The 14458-nt window shown below is 42.9% G+C and overlaps 1 protein-coding gene across 2 annotated transcripts in view; it reads left to right on the top strand.

The window, feature by feature from the left end:
* LOC141749634 (organic cation/carnitine transporter 2-like) overlaps nt 1-14458 on the top strand; it is a 34502-nt gene that overhangs the window by 8211 nt on the left and 11833 nt on the right. For both annotated transcript variants that reach the window (XM_074603451.1, XM_074603450.1), the window contains exons 2-6: nt 4501-4604; nt 7297-7451; nt 8775-8946; nt 9943-10069; nt 14219-14319. In XM_074603451.1, coding sequence (XP_074459552.1) covers nt 4501-4604; nt 7297-7451; nt 8775-8946; nt 9943-10069; nt 14219-14319 — 659 coding nt within the window. The remainder of the gene's footprint in view (nt 1-4500; nt 4605-7296; nt 7452-8774; nt 8947-9942; nt 10070-14218; nt 14320-14458) is intronic.

Genomic DNA, 14458 nt, shown 5'->3' with positions numbered 1-14458 from the left:
TCGAGGCAAGTGGTATTCTGCAAGGGCAGTGGATGCAGAGCCTCTATGCAGAAATTAGTCTTTACCCCTGAAGGTTTTGAAGTGCCTAGAGAGCTTAGAGGAATGATGTTTTTCACTTGTGGTATGGCAGTATCTTCAGCTGGGCTCGTGGCATCCTGTCTGCCTAAACTTGCCTTCCAGTTTCAGTTTGATACCGTTGTTTTATGCTTTGAATGTTGTCCTGTGGTTTGCAGTTTAAAGAATTCAAATATTTCCTCTGGGGTCTGAATTTCATTGTGATTGTGGCTTGTGTGAAAATTGTAGGCTCATTTTCTTTTTGGGTAGAGGTGTTACATTAATAAGTTCAGTTTAATATCAGGAAGGCGTAAGACAGAGTGCAGGAAATACAAGTCTAGCCAGCCTGACGCTTGCCCTGACACTGAGCACATACTTCTCCCTATGCTGCTTAGTGTAATTCTAGCTAAACCTGCAGTAATGCTTCTTATTTAGGTTGTGTTGTGATAAAAGGCCGGAAGCCAATAAAATGTGGTTGGTAAGGGTCTTGTGTTTGGGGGAAGAAAGAGGTCTGAGGGAGTAGTCGAGGTTTTTTTATTCTTTTCAGTTTCCTAACTGGGCTTGCCTTATAGCAAGGGGTTTGGGGTTGTGGTTCTGGGTACCTGACTTGCCGCGTAAGAGATGAAGCAGAACTTGGAAAGTGTTCTCCTAAAGAGATGCTCAAATGATGACTGTAAATACCTGGGATTGTTTCATATTCTGTGCTCAAGAAGCAACTGCTTCAGTCGCTTTCCCTTGTGGTGTCCCCCTGCCTTCTCCCCCAAGCTGTCCACATTTTCTGGCCATCTCCACAGCCTGTCCTCCTTTCCCCATCCCCTCTTCCCACCTGTCCTCACCAGTGGCTGGTTTCAGCCAGGAATCCTTTATGGAGGGATGGAGCTCATCTCAGCTCCGATGCATAAGCGATTATTTCTGGTAGGCATGAGGCTGCTGATGAAGACATCACCCTGACTGGATGAACTGTTTGGGAAGTAGCTACAGCCCACAGTATGTGCAGGCTGTTTGAGTAAGGAGATAAGTTTGAACTGCAATAGAAAGATGTCATTTCTAAAGTTGTAATAGAACTGGGCAAGAGTGCTCTGTGCTGTGCCTTGAGCATTGGGTACCAGTGTTTAGGAGCTCGATGCCTTGCAACATCAGCAGCTGTTTGAAAAAAGTTGGAAGCTTTTTCTCCTGTTTGGAGCCCCAGTCCGTACCTTGCTGACGTTAACCTTATCTCATTCACTGGGGCAAAGGCCATTAGAGCTGGCAGGCTACCTCAAAGGATACTAAGAAGTGAAAATAGCACATGATTTTAGAGCACTGGGTCAGGGTATACTATGTCCAAACAGCAGTGCCAGCAGCAGGGTTCAATCAGTAACTACTCCTGGCTCTTAGCAATGCTGGTCTTCCAACAGTGACGCTTTGGTGACTACTTCTTGGGCAACGTACAGTTGAGGGAAGGGTATGGTTGCAGAATGGTTCTGGAAGACTGATGCCACCATCACTCAAGCAATACAGTAAGACCCGCTTGGTGAGTCATTAAAAAGTTGAAGTCTTCAGCCTTCATTTACTGGGGCAAGGGGTAACAGACCTTAAAGTCCCCTTGCTCTGATTGTTGTCCATCTCTGGAGCCTGTAAATAACTGGTATTGCACAACCAAGGTAGTTTTCCCTTGGAAATTTGATACTGAAGTCCACTTTGGGGCCTGGTTCAAGTGATTTTCAGCATAACAGCTCCTAACATTGCTTTAATAGAGCAGACAGAAAAACAAGCTGGTAGTCATTGCCACATTTTAAGAACTAATGTTTCCACCTTGCCAATGCAAGAAACTTTTGGCAGAACACTGCAAAACATGTTAATACCATGAACTTTTCCAAGCAATGTCTCTACCTCAGTGGTCTGGAGAAAATGTTTGTTTCTGGGCACAACAACGTGCCAGTGTTTGGAAAGCCACATGTCACGCAGCCTTGTGCCAAAGTACAGCGTGAGGTGGCTGAGAGGGGACGGCTAAATCACAGACGGGGTGATCGGCTGGAAAACAACGGACTATAAATCACTGAGCTAGATATTTGGTTAGTTAGATTTTAGTTGTGTTATTGAAGATGTCTGGTTCCAGTAGCTGATACAAAGACGATTCTTTGTGAGTAGGAAAGTCTTCCTTATTGCAGGATGTGTACTGGGAATGGTATTTGTTCTCCAAACAAGTGTCACTGTGTGAAGCATATGATAACCACTGAAACCTTGGCCTATATAAACTTGATAACGATCGTTTGCTGCGTATTTCCAAGGTGCCAGACACGATTTACTGAAGCTTTCTGGCTGGATTAGCCTCTGTGGCTGTCACAGAACTGCTCAAGCTTTCTTTATAATGAAGTACAGATTTTGTTTAATAAATACAGATTTAATTATAAATGTTAATTACAGTTTTTAATCCAAATCATATTGATAACTATAGTAAGTTAAGCCCCTTACAGGAGTGCTATAAATTTGTTAGCACATTAGAAACCCACAATTCTGAAATCTGCATCCATAATGATGCATAATTGATGGTATCGGTAGGATTTATTGGAGCCCTGCGTTGGGTGCTGGTGCCGGGGCTGCAGGTGGTGTGAGGCTGGGAAGGTTTGGGGAATAAGTACAAGAATAACGTTGAGGACTACGAACTCTGATACAAGGGGAGGTGCTTCAGACACAAACCCACAATCAAAGGAGAGGCTTATCAAAGGAGAGGTTAAGAAATGGCTTGAATATGGTTATAAATTGGAAAAAGGTGCATTTTGTTTGCTCCCATGACCTTCAAAAAAATAGTAATGATGAGATGAATTCATCAGATAGTCTAAGGGTTGGCAGCTAAAGTTACACAAAGGCCGATGAGAATGAATGCAGCCTGTATGAATGAGCATCATTCACCTCCAGAAAAAAATCCTGTTGTAACTCAAAGCTGGATGTTCTTTCATGAAGGCAGTGGCGGTTCAGTTGAGTTTTGCCACGAGGATCTGGTGGTGGAAGCCCCTTGCTGGTGTTGTTCGTTCAGTGCAGGGTTTTTAGTGATCCCCCAACCTTAAAACACATGCTGGGGGTAGTTGTAGTCTGACCTGTTAATAGACTGGGGGCTGTGAGATTCCTGGAGTTGAAAGCTCAATGCTAAGGGGACAGTGATGCCAGACAAAGCAGAACAGTGGTGTCCCACATGTGGGACCCCAGACGGGGTGGATGGTGGAGCTGGGACACGCAGCAGCTGCAGGGACAGATCTTACGGGGTGTTCCAGTACAAATTTAAAAAAAAAACTAAGAGGAAAACACACCATACCTAACTATTTGTTACTAGGGAGCAAGGGGGATTAATTATTGGGGTCAAGGTGAATATTTTCTTTTCGTGTCAACTTTTTTAATAGTGATTAAAACTTAAAAGTTTCCATCCCTAAAACATCAGGAGGGGCCCTGTGGGAGCTGTTTGAATAACTGAGCTCAGGAGGCTTTGGCCTCACATCAGAAGCACTGATTGCCTCCAAATTCCTCTCCGGTGGGGCTGCAGCACCTCCTGCCCTCCACCAGCAGGCTGCTGGGTGAGCCTGGCAGGACAGGCTTGGTTTTTTCCTTTCTTCTAATATTTACATACTTTTTTTCCCCCCAGATAACCAAAATAAAGTGAAGTTTTATTTGTGATAAATAGCTGTTGGTGCGGATACAAAAATAACACCAGGGCTGTTTCAAAAACATCAGGCTGAAGCCGGCAGGAGATTGGAAACTGTTGCCGTTTTCATTTAATAAATATCTTGTTCTTCTTTTTTTGTTTTCCTTTTGGAAATCTTGGTTTGTTTGGTGTGTATTTCAGTTTATATACCACAGATTATAATTGTTTGTTAGGTTCCCAGTGAGCAGTCTCCAGTCTCTCAAAATCATATTAAAATGTAATAGAGGAGGAGGCTGTGTGTTTTTTTGCTGTATTCTTGTTTGTATAGTTTAATTTCTCTTAAATTAGAAATGTGAATTTTTAATGGCAAACTTTCCCGTGTGCAGGGAAATCAAGTTTTGGGGTCTGTTCTCGCTCTTTCCAAAACCAGCAGAACTGCCACAGTTTAAGGGGCAGCAGAGCCTTTGAAAGGGAGCTGAACCAAGTGCTTCATGAAATTATTAGTTACCGTCACTTACATATGCGTGTAGGGGAAACACCACAGCTACGGACTGTGTAAAGAAAGCCACAGGGGTCACACCTGAAGGTGGTGTTGGGGCCTCGGGGTCGTCGCTGCTGAGGTGGCTCAGGGCAGGTGGCTTTTCCCCTCTGTTGCCCAGCATCCCCCCCTGTCATTTCATGGGGCTGCGTCTGTCCCGTGGGTTGGCTACTCTGCTGTGGAGGTTTCCTGCCCAAAGGATACACTTTCATCTGGGCTTAGCCAAGGCATTCAGAAGGAAGGAGGGAAAATCCTGTTTATTAGAAGACTTTCATGTTCTCTCTCCCCACAGTGGAACCTGGTCTGTGACAACGACTGGAAGGGACCCCTCAGCACCTCCCTGTTCTTCGTGGGTGTCCTGCTTGGATCTTTTGTCTCAGGACAGCTCTCAGACAAGTAAAGTATATACACCAGAGCTGCTGGCTCTCTGTTTGATGCTGTTTGTAAGCAATTCTTGTATGTGAAGTTTGCTATAAGTGTCTTTCTGCAACTACTAACATGTCTTTGTTTTGTCACTGTCTAATCTGAACGTACACAGAGTGTATAGAATAAATGTTCTGAAGTAGAACAGGATGTTACAAAGATTGTTAGTGAGTGTTACCTTTATCTGTTTATTTTTTCAGTGAACTCTCTTCTGGAGCAAACTTTTTATGCCAGAAAACAGGTGTAGGAGATAAGTTTCATCTGGAAAAATCAGAACAGTGACATTCTCTTATAATTACTTTGGACTACGTACAGAGAGTTCCCTGAAGCTTGTTTTCCTTTTTTTTGAGGTCAAATTTAAAATTCTCTTTTTGAAGAGAACCCATAGCTTCTTTTCCTCCTCATCCAATACCGCATCTAAGTCCAATGACCTGTGTTTGTGGAAGCTGCAAAGCATGAATGCTGTTCAGCTGTACTTCAGAGAAGCAAGGCTTTCTTTTCTTCTTACATTTATTTTTAATTTTTAGTCCCAAAGTACACCGGCTTTCTTATTTATCAGTACAAACACGAAAGAATGGAAGACACCATGAATTTTTTGTGATGTTGACAGGTTGTTGGATTTGGGGTTGGGTTTGTTTCTTTCTCTTAAAGCTCAGGTTTTCTGATATCTCCCTGAGATTTGCTGTGCTGTCTTCCTGATTCCCAGAGAACAATATGTGGTCATCTAATGTGCTGATTTACTTGTGGAGTTTATATTTCTTTGAAACATAAGATTTGTGGCACAGGGATTGTAGGATCCATGCAGGTCCTTTGCGTGGTTTCCTGCTTATCAGGTTGGACCAATCTTGAGCTTGGAGATAATGATCCTTGAAAATCAGCCAGTGCTACTGGACTTCTCTCCAGAGCCCTGTGCCAAGGGATTTTTTCTAAGCAGATCCCTGATCAGGCCAGTGTTTGTTCTCCCTGTGATCCTGCCTTCTGCCTTGTTCCTCCCCTCACCATGCTGCACTTCACCATCGCACAGCCAGCAGTCATGGCTGCTGCCGACCTTCCTATCCCCAAACACAAGTACAAGGTCCAGCAGCATCTCCCCTTGTCACCTCCTCAGACATCTGTGTTAGGAAGTTGTTATTGATGCATTTCAGAAAATGCTGGGGTGTTGTCCCTCCAGCAGGTATTGGAGTGGTTGAAGTCCCCCATGATCTCCAGTGCCTTTGAACATGAGGCTTCCTTTGGTTGTGTGAAGAAGGTCTCGTTTACTTCTTTCTGATCAGGTGGTCTGCAGCAGACACCCACAGCAGTGCCAGCATCGGTCTTCCTGCCCATCCTGACCCATAAGCTCTCAGCTGGGTCGTCATCCATCCCCAGGCAGAACTCTGTGCCTTCCAGCTGCTCTCTCACGGGAGGGGGGATTTTTCCGTTTGCTGCAGAGAGTCTCCCACTGCTTCATCCCGGTGCTACTGCAGGGCTCGGGTGCTTCGTTCAACAGAGCTCTCAGCCCTTCGTCTGCTACGAGGATGCCGAGTGTCTTCCATGGTGACTAACCATCAGGTGAAGCGGGAGCGGTTCTTCTGGTGCCAGAAACCATGAGTTTCCATCATGGGAGTCTCCTTTTGCAGCTCCTTCTTCACATGGTCACTCAGATCCTCCCCAAGTGCCCCAGGTGCAGTTGAGGAGGCCATCAGCACAGCTCATCCAGTTCCTCCCATAGCCACTGACCTGCAGCTAGCTCATGGTCAAGAGATTGAGTACATCCAGCAGCCCCATGAAGACACTACTCCAGCAAGGCTGTGTGCGGTGCTTTGCTGCTCCCATCTGCCCATCTGGTACAGAAAGTCCTGTGACAAGCCTGAGCCAGACATGACAGTGAGATTGACAAAATATTTTGCAGGTTCAAGTTCTGTTCTTAATGCATTGTGATCTACCTGAGGCTTTTGTAGACCTCCTGCTTAAGCCTAACTTGGGAGTGGGGTTGTGCCAGCCCGTGCTCAGCAGATGTCCTGTCCTGGGTCACAAAGTCTGCTTGCTGTGTGGGGCTGCCCAGGACATCGGCATTAGCTCTTAGAGCAGCTCGATGAGTTGGGTTTAGTTTAATTTCTTTTCTTTTTTTTTTTAATACTTCATCAGTGTAATTGTTAGAATCCCTTAAATTCATTCATTTTTCAACCAAGTGGAATGAAGACTGTAGCCTGGGATCACTTACTGATAATAGTGTCTTACAAAGCTGAGTTTTACCTCTCTTTCAGAAGTTTTCCTTCTTTTTCTTTTTTTAACGTGCTGATCTGTGTCATGAGCTGTGTGCTCCTTAGAGGAGGAGTGTCTCATACTCTTGCATTTTAAATAATTTGTTCCCGATGATTTGTCTCCCTGCTCATCCTATCAGTAAGAAAGGAATAGTGCTCCAGCACATACTTAAAGGCAACTTCACTAGCAGCCCTTGGAATATTATTTTCTCTTGGGCAGTGGATTTTTTTAATGTATTTAGAATAGTTGTGCCTGTGTCACGTTTCCTGAACCTCTGCTTTTTGCAGATGTTTTGTATCTCCTTAAGTATGCATATGAGTAATCTTATTTTTCTGTTTCTGAAGATTTCATTCATGCTGTTGTATAATCATTTTTTTTCTGGTTTTTTTTTTTTTTTTTTTTTTTAATCTGTCCGTGGAAGGTTTGGCAGGAAAAATGTGCTGTTTGCGACTCTGGCAATGCAGACTGGCTTCAGCTTCGTACAGGTCTTCTCTACCAGCTGGGAGATGTTTTCGGTGTTCTTTGTGCTGGTCGGCATGGGACAGATCTCTAACTACGTGGCAGCGTTTGTTCTTGGTATGAAAGTCCTGCTGGGCACAGGATGTGTTCTTTAGTCTTGTGCTTTTTCTGCTCCTTTTCAGTACTGGCTTAGGGTTGATTTGTTTTGCCAGGCAACACTGTTAGGAGTGTGTCCTCACCACACATGGATAACTCGTGCTCTCCTTGGAAGTTTCCAGTTGATAGAAGCGCAATTTGAATTAAATCGGTGGCTTACCATCCTAAAAAGGCAAAAAACCAGAAACTGGTCAGTCAAAACAAAAATCTGCCTTCCAGATGGAAAGTTAAGATGAGCAAGACATGATTTTTCAGGGATTTGTGTTGTCCATTTTGGGGCCTAAATCCGTATTTGATGTAAAAACTTGTAAACGAAAAAAAAAATCAAGTAAGTGTTATAAAGTCTCCTTAAAACAGCCTATAGTAAAAAATTAAAAAGCATAATGATTCCTGCTTGGTCTGCTTTCAATTTAACTACGACCGTATTTGATCAGATGGAAACGTGAATTACCTTATGAATCTGAGACTTTTTTTAAAAATCAGGGTTTTTTTAAATTAATGTTATTTGCAGTGGCCTCACTGTACAAAGTACCAAATGTTGGCAAGAATTCCTTTTGGGCCAAAGAGGAGCAGTTGAGCTGTGGAAGCAGTGTTTAGCTAACCTCCCTGCAGACATCCTGCTGCAACTTCTGTCCGTCTTCCTCCATTTCTGTGGAAATGAGGAAGATAATATCTCTTACAACGTCTCTTGATTTGCGGGTCCCAAAGCATTTCAAAGGGAAGCATTGGCTCGGGTTAGTGCATTAATTCCTCTCTCAGTAGCCTGGCTTTTGTTAGTGACCCTCTACGTGTATACGCCAAAAAAAACTGCACGATTTTTGGTTAATAGCAAAATAGTCCTTTAGAAGGTGATACGGGTCAAGAACCTAATTTAGGCATCTCTGAATTATCCATTAAAGAAGTTGGTCTCGCTCCATAAGCTGGAGAGGACCCTGTAGAGATCAAGCTGAGGTTAAGTGTTGTGAGCGTTGTGTAGCATGTTAGGTTGGTTTTAGCTCCTTAAGTAAAATGGGAAATGCTAAAAACACCAAATTATAGGGGTTTTAGCTACTTTGGGCTACAGAAATACTGTATGGCCTGATTCCTTTAATATTTACGTGCATTGATGCAGGATCACTGCATGAAGCAGATGTGCGGAGCCTCTAAAATTGGTTGGCAGAGTGCGCTGTATGCTGTAACTACCCAGGGTAGCATATTTCAAAGCCATTTTTTACAGGTATTTTTATAAGTTACTTGGTTGCTATTAAGGTAAAATACTAATCTTCACTCTGTTGTTTTGAACAGGCACAGAAATTCTTGGCAAATCAATTCGTGTGCTGTTCTGCACGTTGGGCGTTTGCATATTTTATGCATTTGGCTACATGTTGCTGCCCCTGTTTGCTTACTTCATCAGAGACTGGCGGATGCTGCTGCTGGCGCTTACTTTACCTGGGCTGCTCTGCATCCCGCTCTGGTGGTGAGTATAACTAATTTAAAAGACCTTAGTCTTTAGAAGATCCTGTCTGCAGATTTTTAAGATCCAGGCTCCATGCCAACCAGCTTTTACCAATGAAATTCAGGAATAGGCAGGTGACAGATGGACGTTGTGTCCTTTATTCTTCCCAGTCGTTTAGCTGCAAGTCCGTAGCCTCGTGGGTGATCTGACTCAGGCCTGAAAAGCCTGTTCTTCATTTTCTGTAGGCTTCTGTAAAATGAAGTGATGCACATGCAAAGAAAAAAAATATAAAGTCAAAAAACCTCATCCTTCTACACCAGCTGAAATCCATGAACTTTCAAAGAGTAGGCCTGAACTAACTAAAGGCACAAGGAGAAACCAGTTGCGTTGGGAACCTGGGCGATGCTGGGGTGGCATAGATATGACAAGCTACAAAACCCTACATGCACGTCTGTGAGACTTCCATGTTTTCTTCTATAGCTAATGAAATACTACTTTTAGGTGGCTGTAAAGCTTAAACAGCCCACATGGTGGTGGTGTTTCTTCACTTACAGCAACATATCTGTTTGTGATTCCATCCAGCTTCTTACGAAGTTGCATGACTCAGGCAAATTCTACTTTCTGACTTGCCTTTATATGACAGTATTTACAATTAGTGATTTTATAAGTGTTATTCTCTAAGGATATGCTTCTTAATGTACAGTGTGCTACTTGTGTATTCACGTTTCTGAATTTATTTAATTAAACTGTTTTGCCATACTTTGAAAGCTCTGGTTGCTCTTTTTTCCGAGTCATTGCTTATTTCTGTAGTATTTCTAAAATCCACAATGGCTTTTTAATCTGGTTTTGTTTGGTGTGCTAGTCTGCTCTTGTAAATCTGACCTCTGTTGTGATTGCTTTAACGTGTGCAAGATATGGCAAGTTTTGAGCTCTTTGCGCCTGGAACAGCGTGTATCGGTGCCTGTAGCAGTGCTTTCTGTGGAAATGCAGCCTCATTATTCTGAACCTTTTTTTCAGGATCATTCCGGAATCTCCGCGGTGGCTGATCTCCCAGGGAAGATTTCAAGAGGCAGAAGACATCATCCGAAAGGCCGCAAAAATTAATGGCATTACAGCCCCAGATGTTATATTTGACCCTAGTGAGGTAAGAGTCATTTAGCAGTCCAGTTGTTTGCTGGACCTATTGATGACCATGTAAAGTGATTAATTTCTAGACGTATGAATTGAGTTATGCCTGCAGTGTATCACGTACTTCTCAAATGGGTAAAAGGTCCACCTTTTCCTGAAAAGCAGAATATCCTTTCTCCACTTCACCAAGATTTGTAAAGACCTTGGTGTCCCATTCCCATGGGAATGCCAGCATGCGTTCTAATGCAAACATCGTTTTGATCCAGTTTACGGCCGCCTTTTTCCTTTTAAACTCTAGTTTTTGGGGGAAGGTAATGAATTTGAGGTACTTATTGCTTTGTGATCTAAGTACTTACGCTGAGCAGACTTTATGCTTGCGCAGCCTAATATAGTTCTATAAAAGTCTAACACAGGACTCATCCTGGCCAGTGGTAGTGTAAAGAATGTCATTCTAGTTCAATTCAGAGTTCAGCTCCAATTTCTACTCCATCCTTAAGGAGAGCAAAACCTGAGCTCCTTTCGGGTGGAGTGGTGAGCAGTAGCTTTTCTTCCCCATCGGTTTCTTCTTGTTTCCTCTAGGTGTCTCCCCTTTGCCTGGGCTGTTGGTGACCTTAAGATGTAGAAGCAGTTCCACGTTCATTCAAACATGACCTCCAAAGGGCAGACAGACAAACTGTTTACATAATCTAGGAGAATGGGCACCTCCAGGCAGATCTGTAGAGACTGTCTGGGCAGTTGCCTAATTGTGTTCTGGTTGGCAGTTGACATTGTCTTGTCATTTACATGAAAATACTTTGCATATTCACTTGCTTTACAAGGCATCTGTACCAGACTAAGGAAAATGGTGAGCCGTTAAACTGTAGTGTGTTTGCTATTGGGATTGAAACGGCTTCACTTGGGTTGAAGTTAGCTGAGGTGCAAACAAAGCTGTTTGTCCAGACTTGTTCGTAGGTAGTAGGACAGACATTTTGCTCTTGCTGGAACTGAGTGAGAGTGCCAGGAAAACCCAGACCTTCTTATGATAGCTTTTACCCTGGCGTTTCATTAGAACATGCTTTTTTTTCCTTTTTTTTCCCCTTCATTATGCTGTAGGCATGAAAACTCACCCATTGCCAGCACTACAGCAGGAGAATGGAAAATAAGCTCTGGCTCCAAGATCTGCTTAAGGTCACTGTCCCTGGAATCCTCTATCTCCCGCTCTTAGAACAAAATATTGATCTGTTTGCCATCTCTGAACGGGGTTGGATTACGAAGCAGCAGAAGGCAGGGGCAAGAGTAGGGATGTTACCCCAGGGAACACTGGTTGAGGGGAAATGTGGACTTCTGCAGCAGGGTGGGGTGGAGAACACAGTGCTTATTTATGGATAAATCATTGCATGTCAGCTGTCAGAAGCACAGATTGACATTGTGACACTGGAAGGAAAATGAGCTCGATGAGCAGGCACTGGTTAAATGATGAACTCCTATCCCTCTTCTTACTTTTTAAGGTAAAAGTAACGCAGTGACCAAAAAATCTGTGCAAAACTTTTCTTCATCAGTGGTCTGTTTATGCTGTTCTTGTGTTTGCGTTCTGGACAGCTGTAAAGCAGAAGGCTTGCGGCCTCTCGTGAGTTTTTAGGAAGCATGTTTACGCTGCAGAGAGGTTCTCAGAAATCCGGCTGGCCCTTGGCCCCCCTCCTGCAGTTGGAATGTGAGTCCTGGATGTAGGAGCCCCCTGAGCTCATGTTCAGAGCGTTCCTCAACCCTGTGCAGCTGAGAGCAGCACCTGCAACATTCAGGCTCCAGAGGCTTCAAAACCAGTTAGGATCCAGCAGGTGACTAGTCCCAAACAGGCTACAGAGCACAAATAGGGCCTGGTTGGCTGAAATTATCCCATGCGAGGGGGATAAAAATGTTTGGATGGTAGGTTTATTTTCGAATCATCGTTTTCCCCTCCCTGCCCTCCTCATAGCTTCTTGTTCTAACCTGTCTGTTAAGGATTCCATTGTCTCCTTATCCAGCTCCTAAAAGGCAGGGTCCTTTTTTCTCATCAGCTGTGACTCTCTGCATGTTACTGTTCCTGGTTTTGTTTTGTGGTTTGTTTGGGGTTTCTCCTTTTTTTTTGTTTCCTGTTTGCTGGTTTCTTGGAAACGAATAGTGGCCAAACTGGAGAGTGCTTAGGAAAGATCATGTGATTTATGAGAAGGGGCTGTGAGCTGTAAAGCTGCCTGTGTGCTGGGAGCGTTGGCTTCAGGCAGAATTACAGCTATCAAATGTAAAGAACTGTTTGCCTTTCCTAGAAAATGAAGGTTTATGAAAATAAATACACTGAAGTTCGGCCTGCACGAGCATCAGGCTGCTATTTTATACTCTGTGTCATCAGAACAAAATAGCATTCAGAAAAAATTTTCACCCGAAGTTACATAAACCTCATGTTCCCATTAGCTCAGATACAGTTTACTAGATATTAAGGAGGTGATGTATATTTTGAGTTGAAGGACAAGGTTGAGGGCCCCAAATCGGTGTCCATCAACTAACTTGCCAAAAAAACCCATCACTAACTGAATATGGAAGAGAGATTGATGAGGAATTAAGTTCCACTAATGGTTGCTTTTGTCTTGTTATTGGTGTGTTGTGTCCTGCAATACATCCAGCTACCTCTGCTGGACCAGTTTTAGGGGAAAAAAGTCTTGTAAATTGAACTAATACAGAGTAGAGGACGGTATATTAGACTAGGTGGAAAGAGTTCAGAAAAGTTTTTAATGGCGCTGTTTTCAAGCTACAATCATAGCTTACTTTTATTGATAACGATTTGTACATACCATGAAGGAGTGCCAACAGAAGGCATTCAGTCTTTAAACGTGTTAAAATTTATTTTGACGTTCTCAGGTCACGCTGACTTAAAAAAAATCAAGGGAGGAAGTAATCTTTGCATACAGCTTATTGTGTTGGCACATAATAGAGGTCTGTCAGGCAAGAGTGATTCTTCTGGTTGTGGAAGGAGAAGTCCTCAAATATCAGGAAAAAGAGTCTCTGTGGAAGATTGTAAAATCAAAATCTTGTTAATGCTTTTACTGTAAGACTGTTAAAAATACCATTAAACTGATAAGTAGGCTGCGCTAAATCCTTAAAGCATACCATCTCTTGCAATAACAAAAATATGACATGTCTAGAAAACTGTGGTTCTTCCGCCATATAGCCTTGCTTTATCAGAGTTGATAGTTTTAATAGTGGAACTTGCTCTCTTAGATCACCTTTTACATATTTTGAAAAAATCTCTCCCTTGTTAGGGGTCTAAATTAAAGTCCTAAATTAAAAAAAAAAAACAAACTTAAATTCTTTCCTTTTTTGCAGTCTTATTGAGCACAAAACTTGTTTGCGTGCTTCCTGGGTGAATCTCTTTGCATTGTTTACATGGAAGTGGTTTTATTTTGAGGAGCTGGAAAGTTTCATGAGGAAAGAAGCTTGTTGTCTTTTTGCTTATAATCTTAGAAGAAGATCTGAAAACCAGGCTAGATAATGATGGGGATTTTTCAGCTCATTAGCCAGTTTGTCTCAGTTTAAAATACGTTACTGTTAGGTTCAGCATGAGGAGTCATTTACTAAATCTGTCCTGCTGCAGTTTAGTCTTATTTCTTGCCTTGTATGCAGTGGACATAGAGGACAGTTTATCACTTCTTTTTGCTGGTCCTTGAAGACCATTCTTGGTCTTTGGGCTAAATAAACCCTCTGTGTTTACAGATCACATTTTTCAAATGCCTCATCATCCTTGTTCTCCTCTTGCCTGGGTGCAGTTGATTTCCATGATCCTCAAGGTGCACTGCTCAAAACGGACGGCACCTAAGAGCCCCGCCAGTAGTAACATATAAATTGTGAATTAGCATTGTCACTTTATAATTCAAATATCAATGTAACAATAAGCAGTTGCTTTGTGGAGCCTCAGGCAGAGAAAATGGTGACAAATTTCTGCCTAAATTTTAAGTGACTTTAAATTAGGGAGGAGCAACTACTTTCACAGGTAGTTGGCTCTTATAGCTTACACGCGTTTGGTTAAAAGTGAGGCACCTGTTTCAGCTCTGCAGCGTATCAAAATACTGATGTATAAGTTGGGGGAGACTTATTTCCACACTAATTCTGCTCGCAGGAAGTTAATGTTCCCATGGTTGGTTTGTTTGTTTATTTCCAGCTGCAAGATACGAATTCCCAGAAGCAGCAGACGTACACCATTTTGGATCTAATGAGAACCCGGAATATCCTAACTATCACAATTATGTCAGTGATTCTTTGGTAAGCAAGTGTGGTTCTGGAGTATGTAAGCACAAAAGCAGCAAAACAAAAACTGTTCTTTGAAAACTAAGGTATTCTGAAGAGATATGGACAAAACCAGCAGCTCAAAACCCAATGACCTGCTGGCCGAAGCCACAAA

Source organism: Larus michahellis, chromosome 11, assembly GCF_964199755.1.
Source record: "Larus michahellis chromosome 11, bLarMic1.1, whole genome shotgun sequence".
NCBI lineage: Eukaryota > Metazoa > Chordata > Aves > Charadriiformes > Laridae > Larus > Larus michahellis.
The sequence above is the reverse complement of the archived record's forward strand: the minus strand, read 5'-3'. Positions and strand labels throughout refer to the sequence as shown.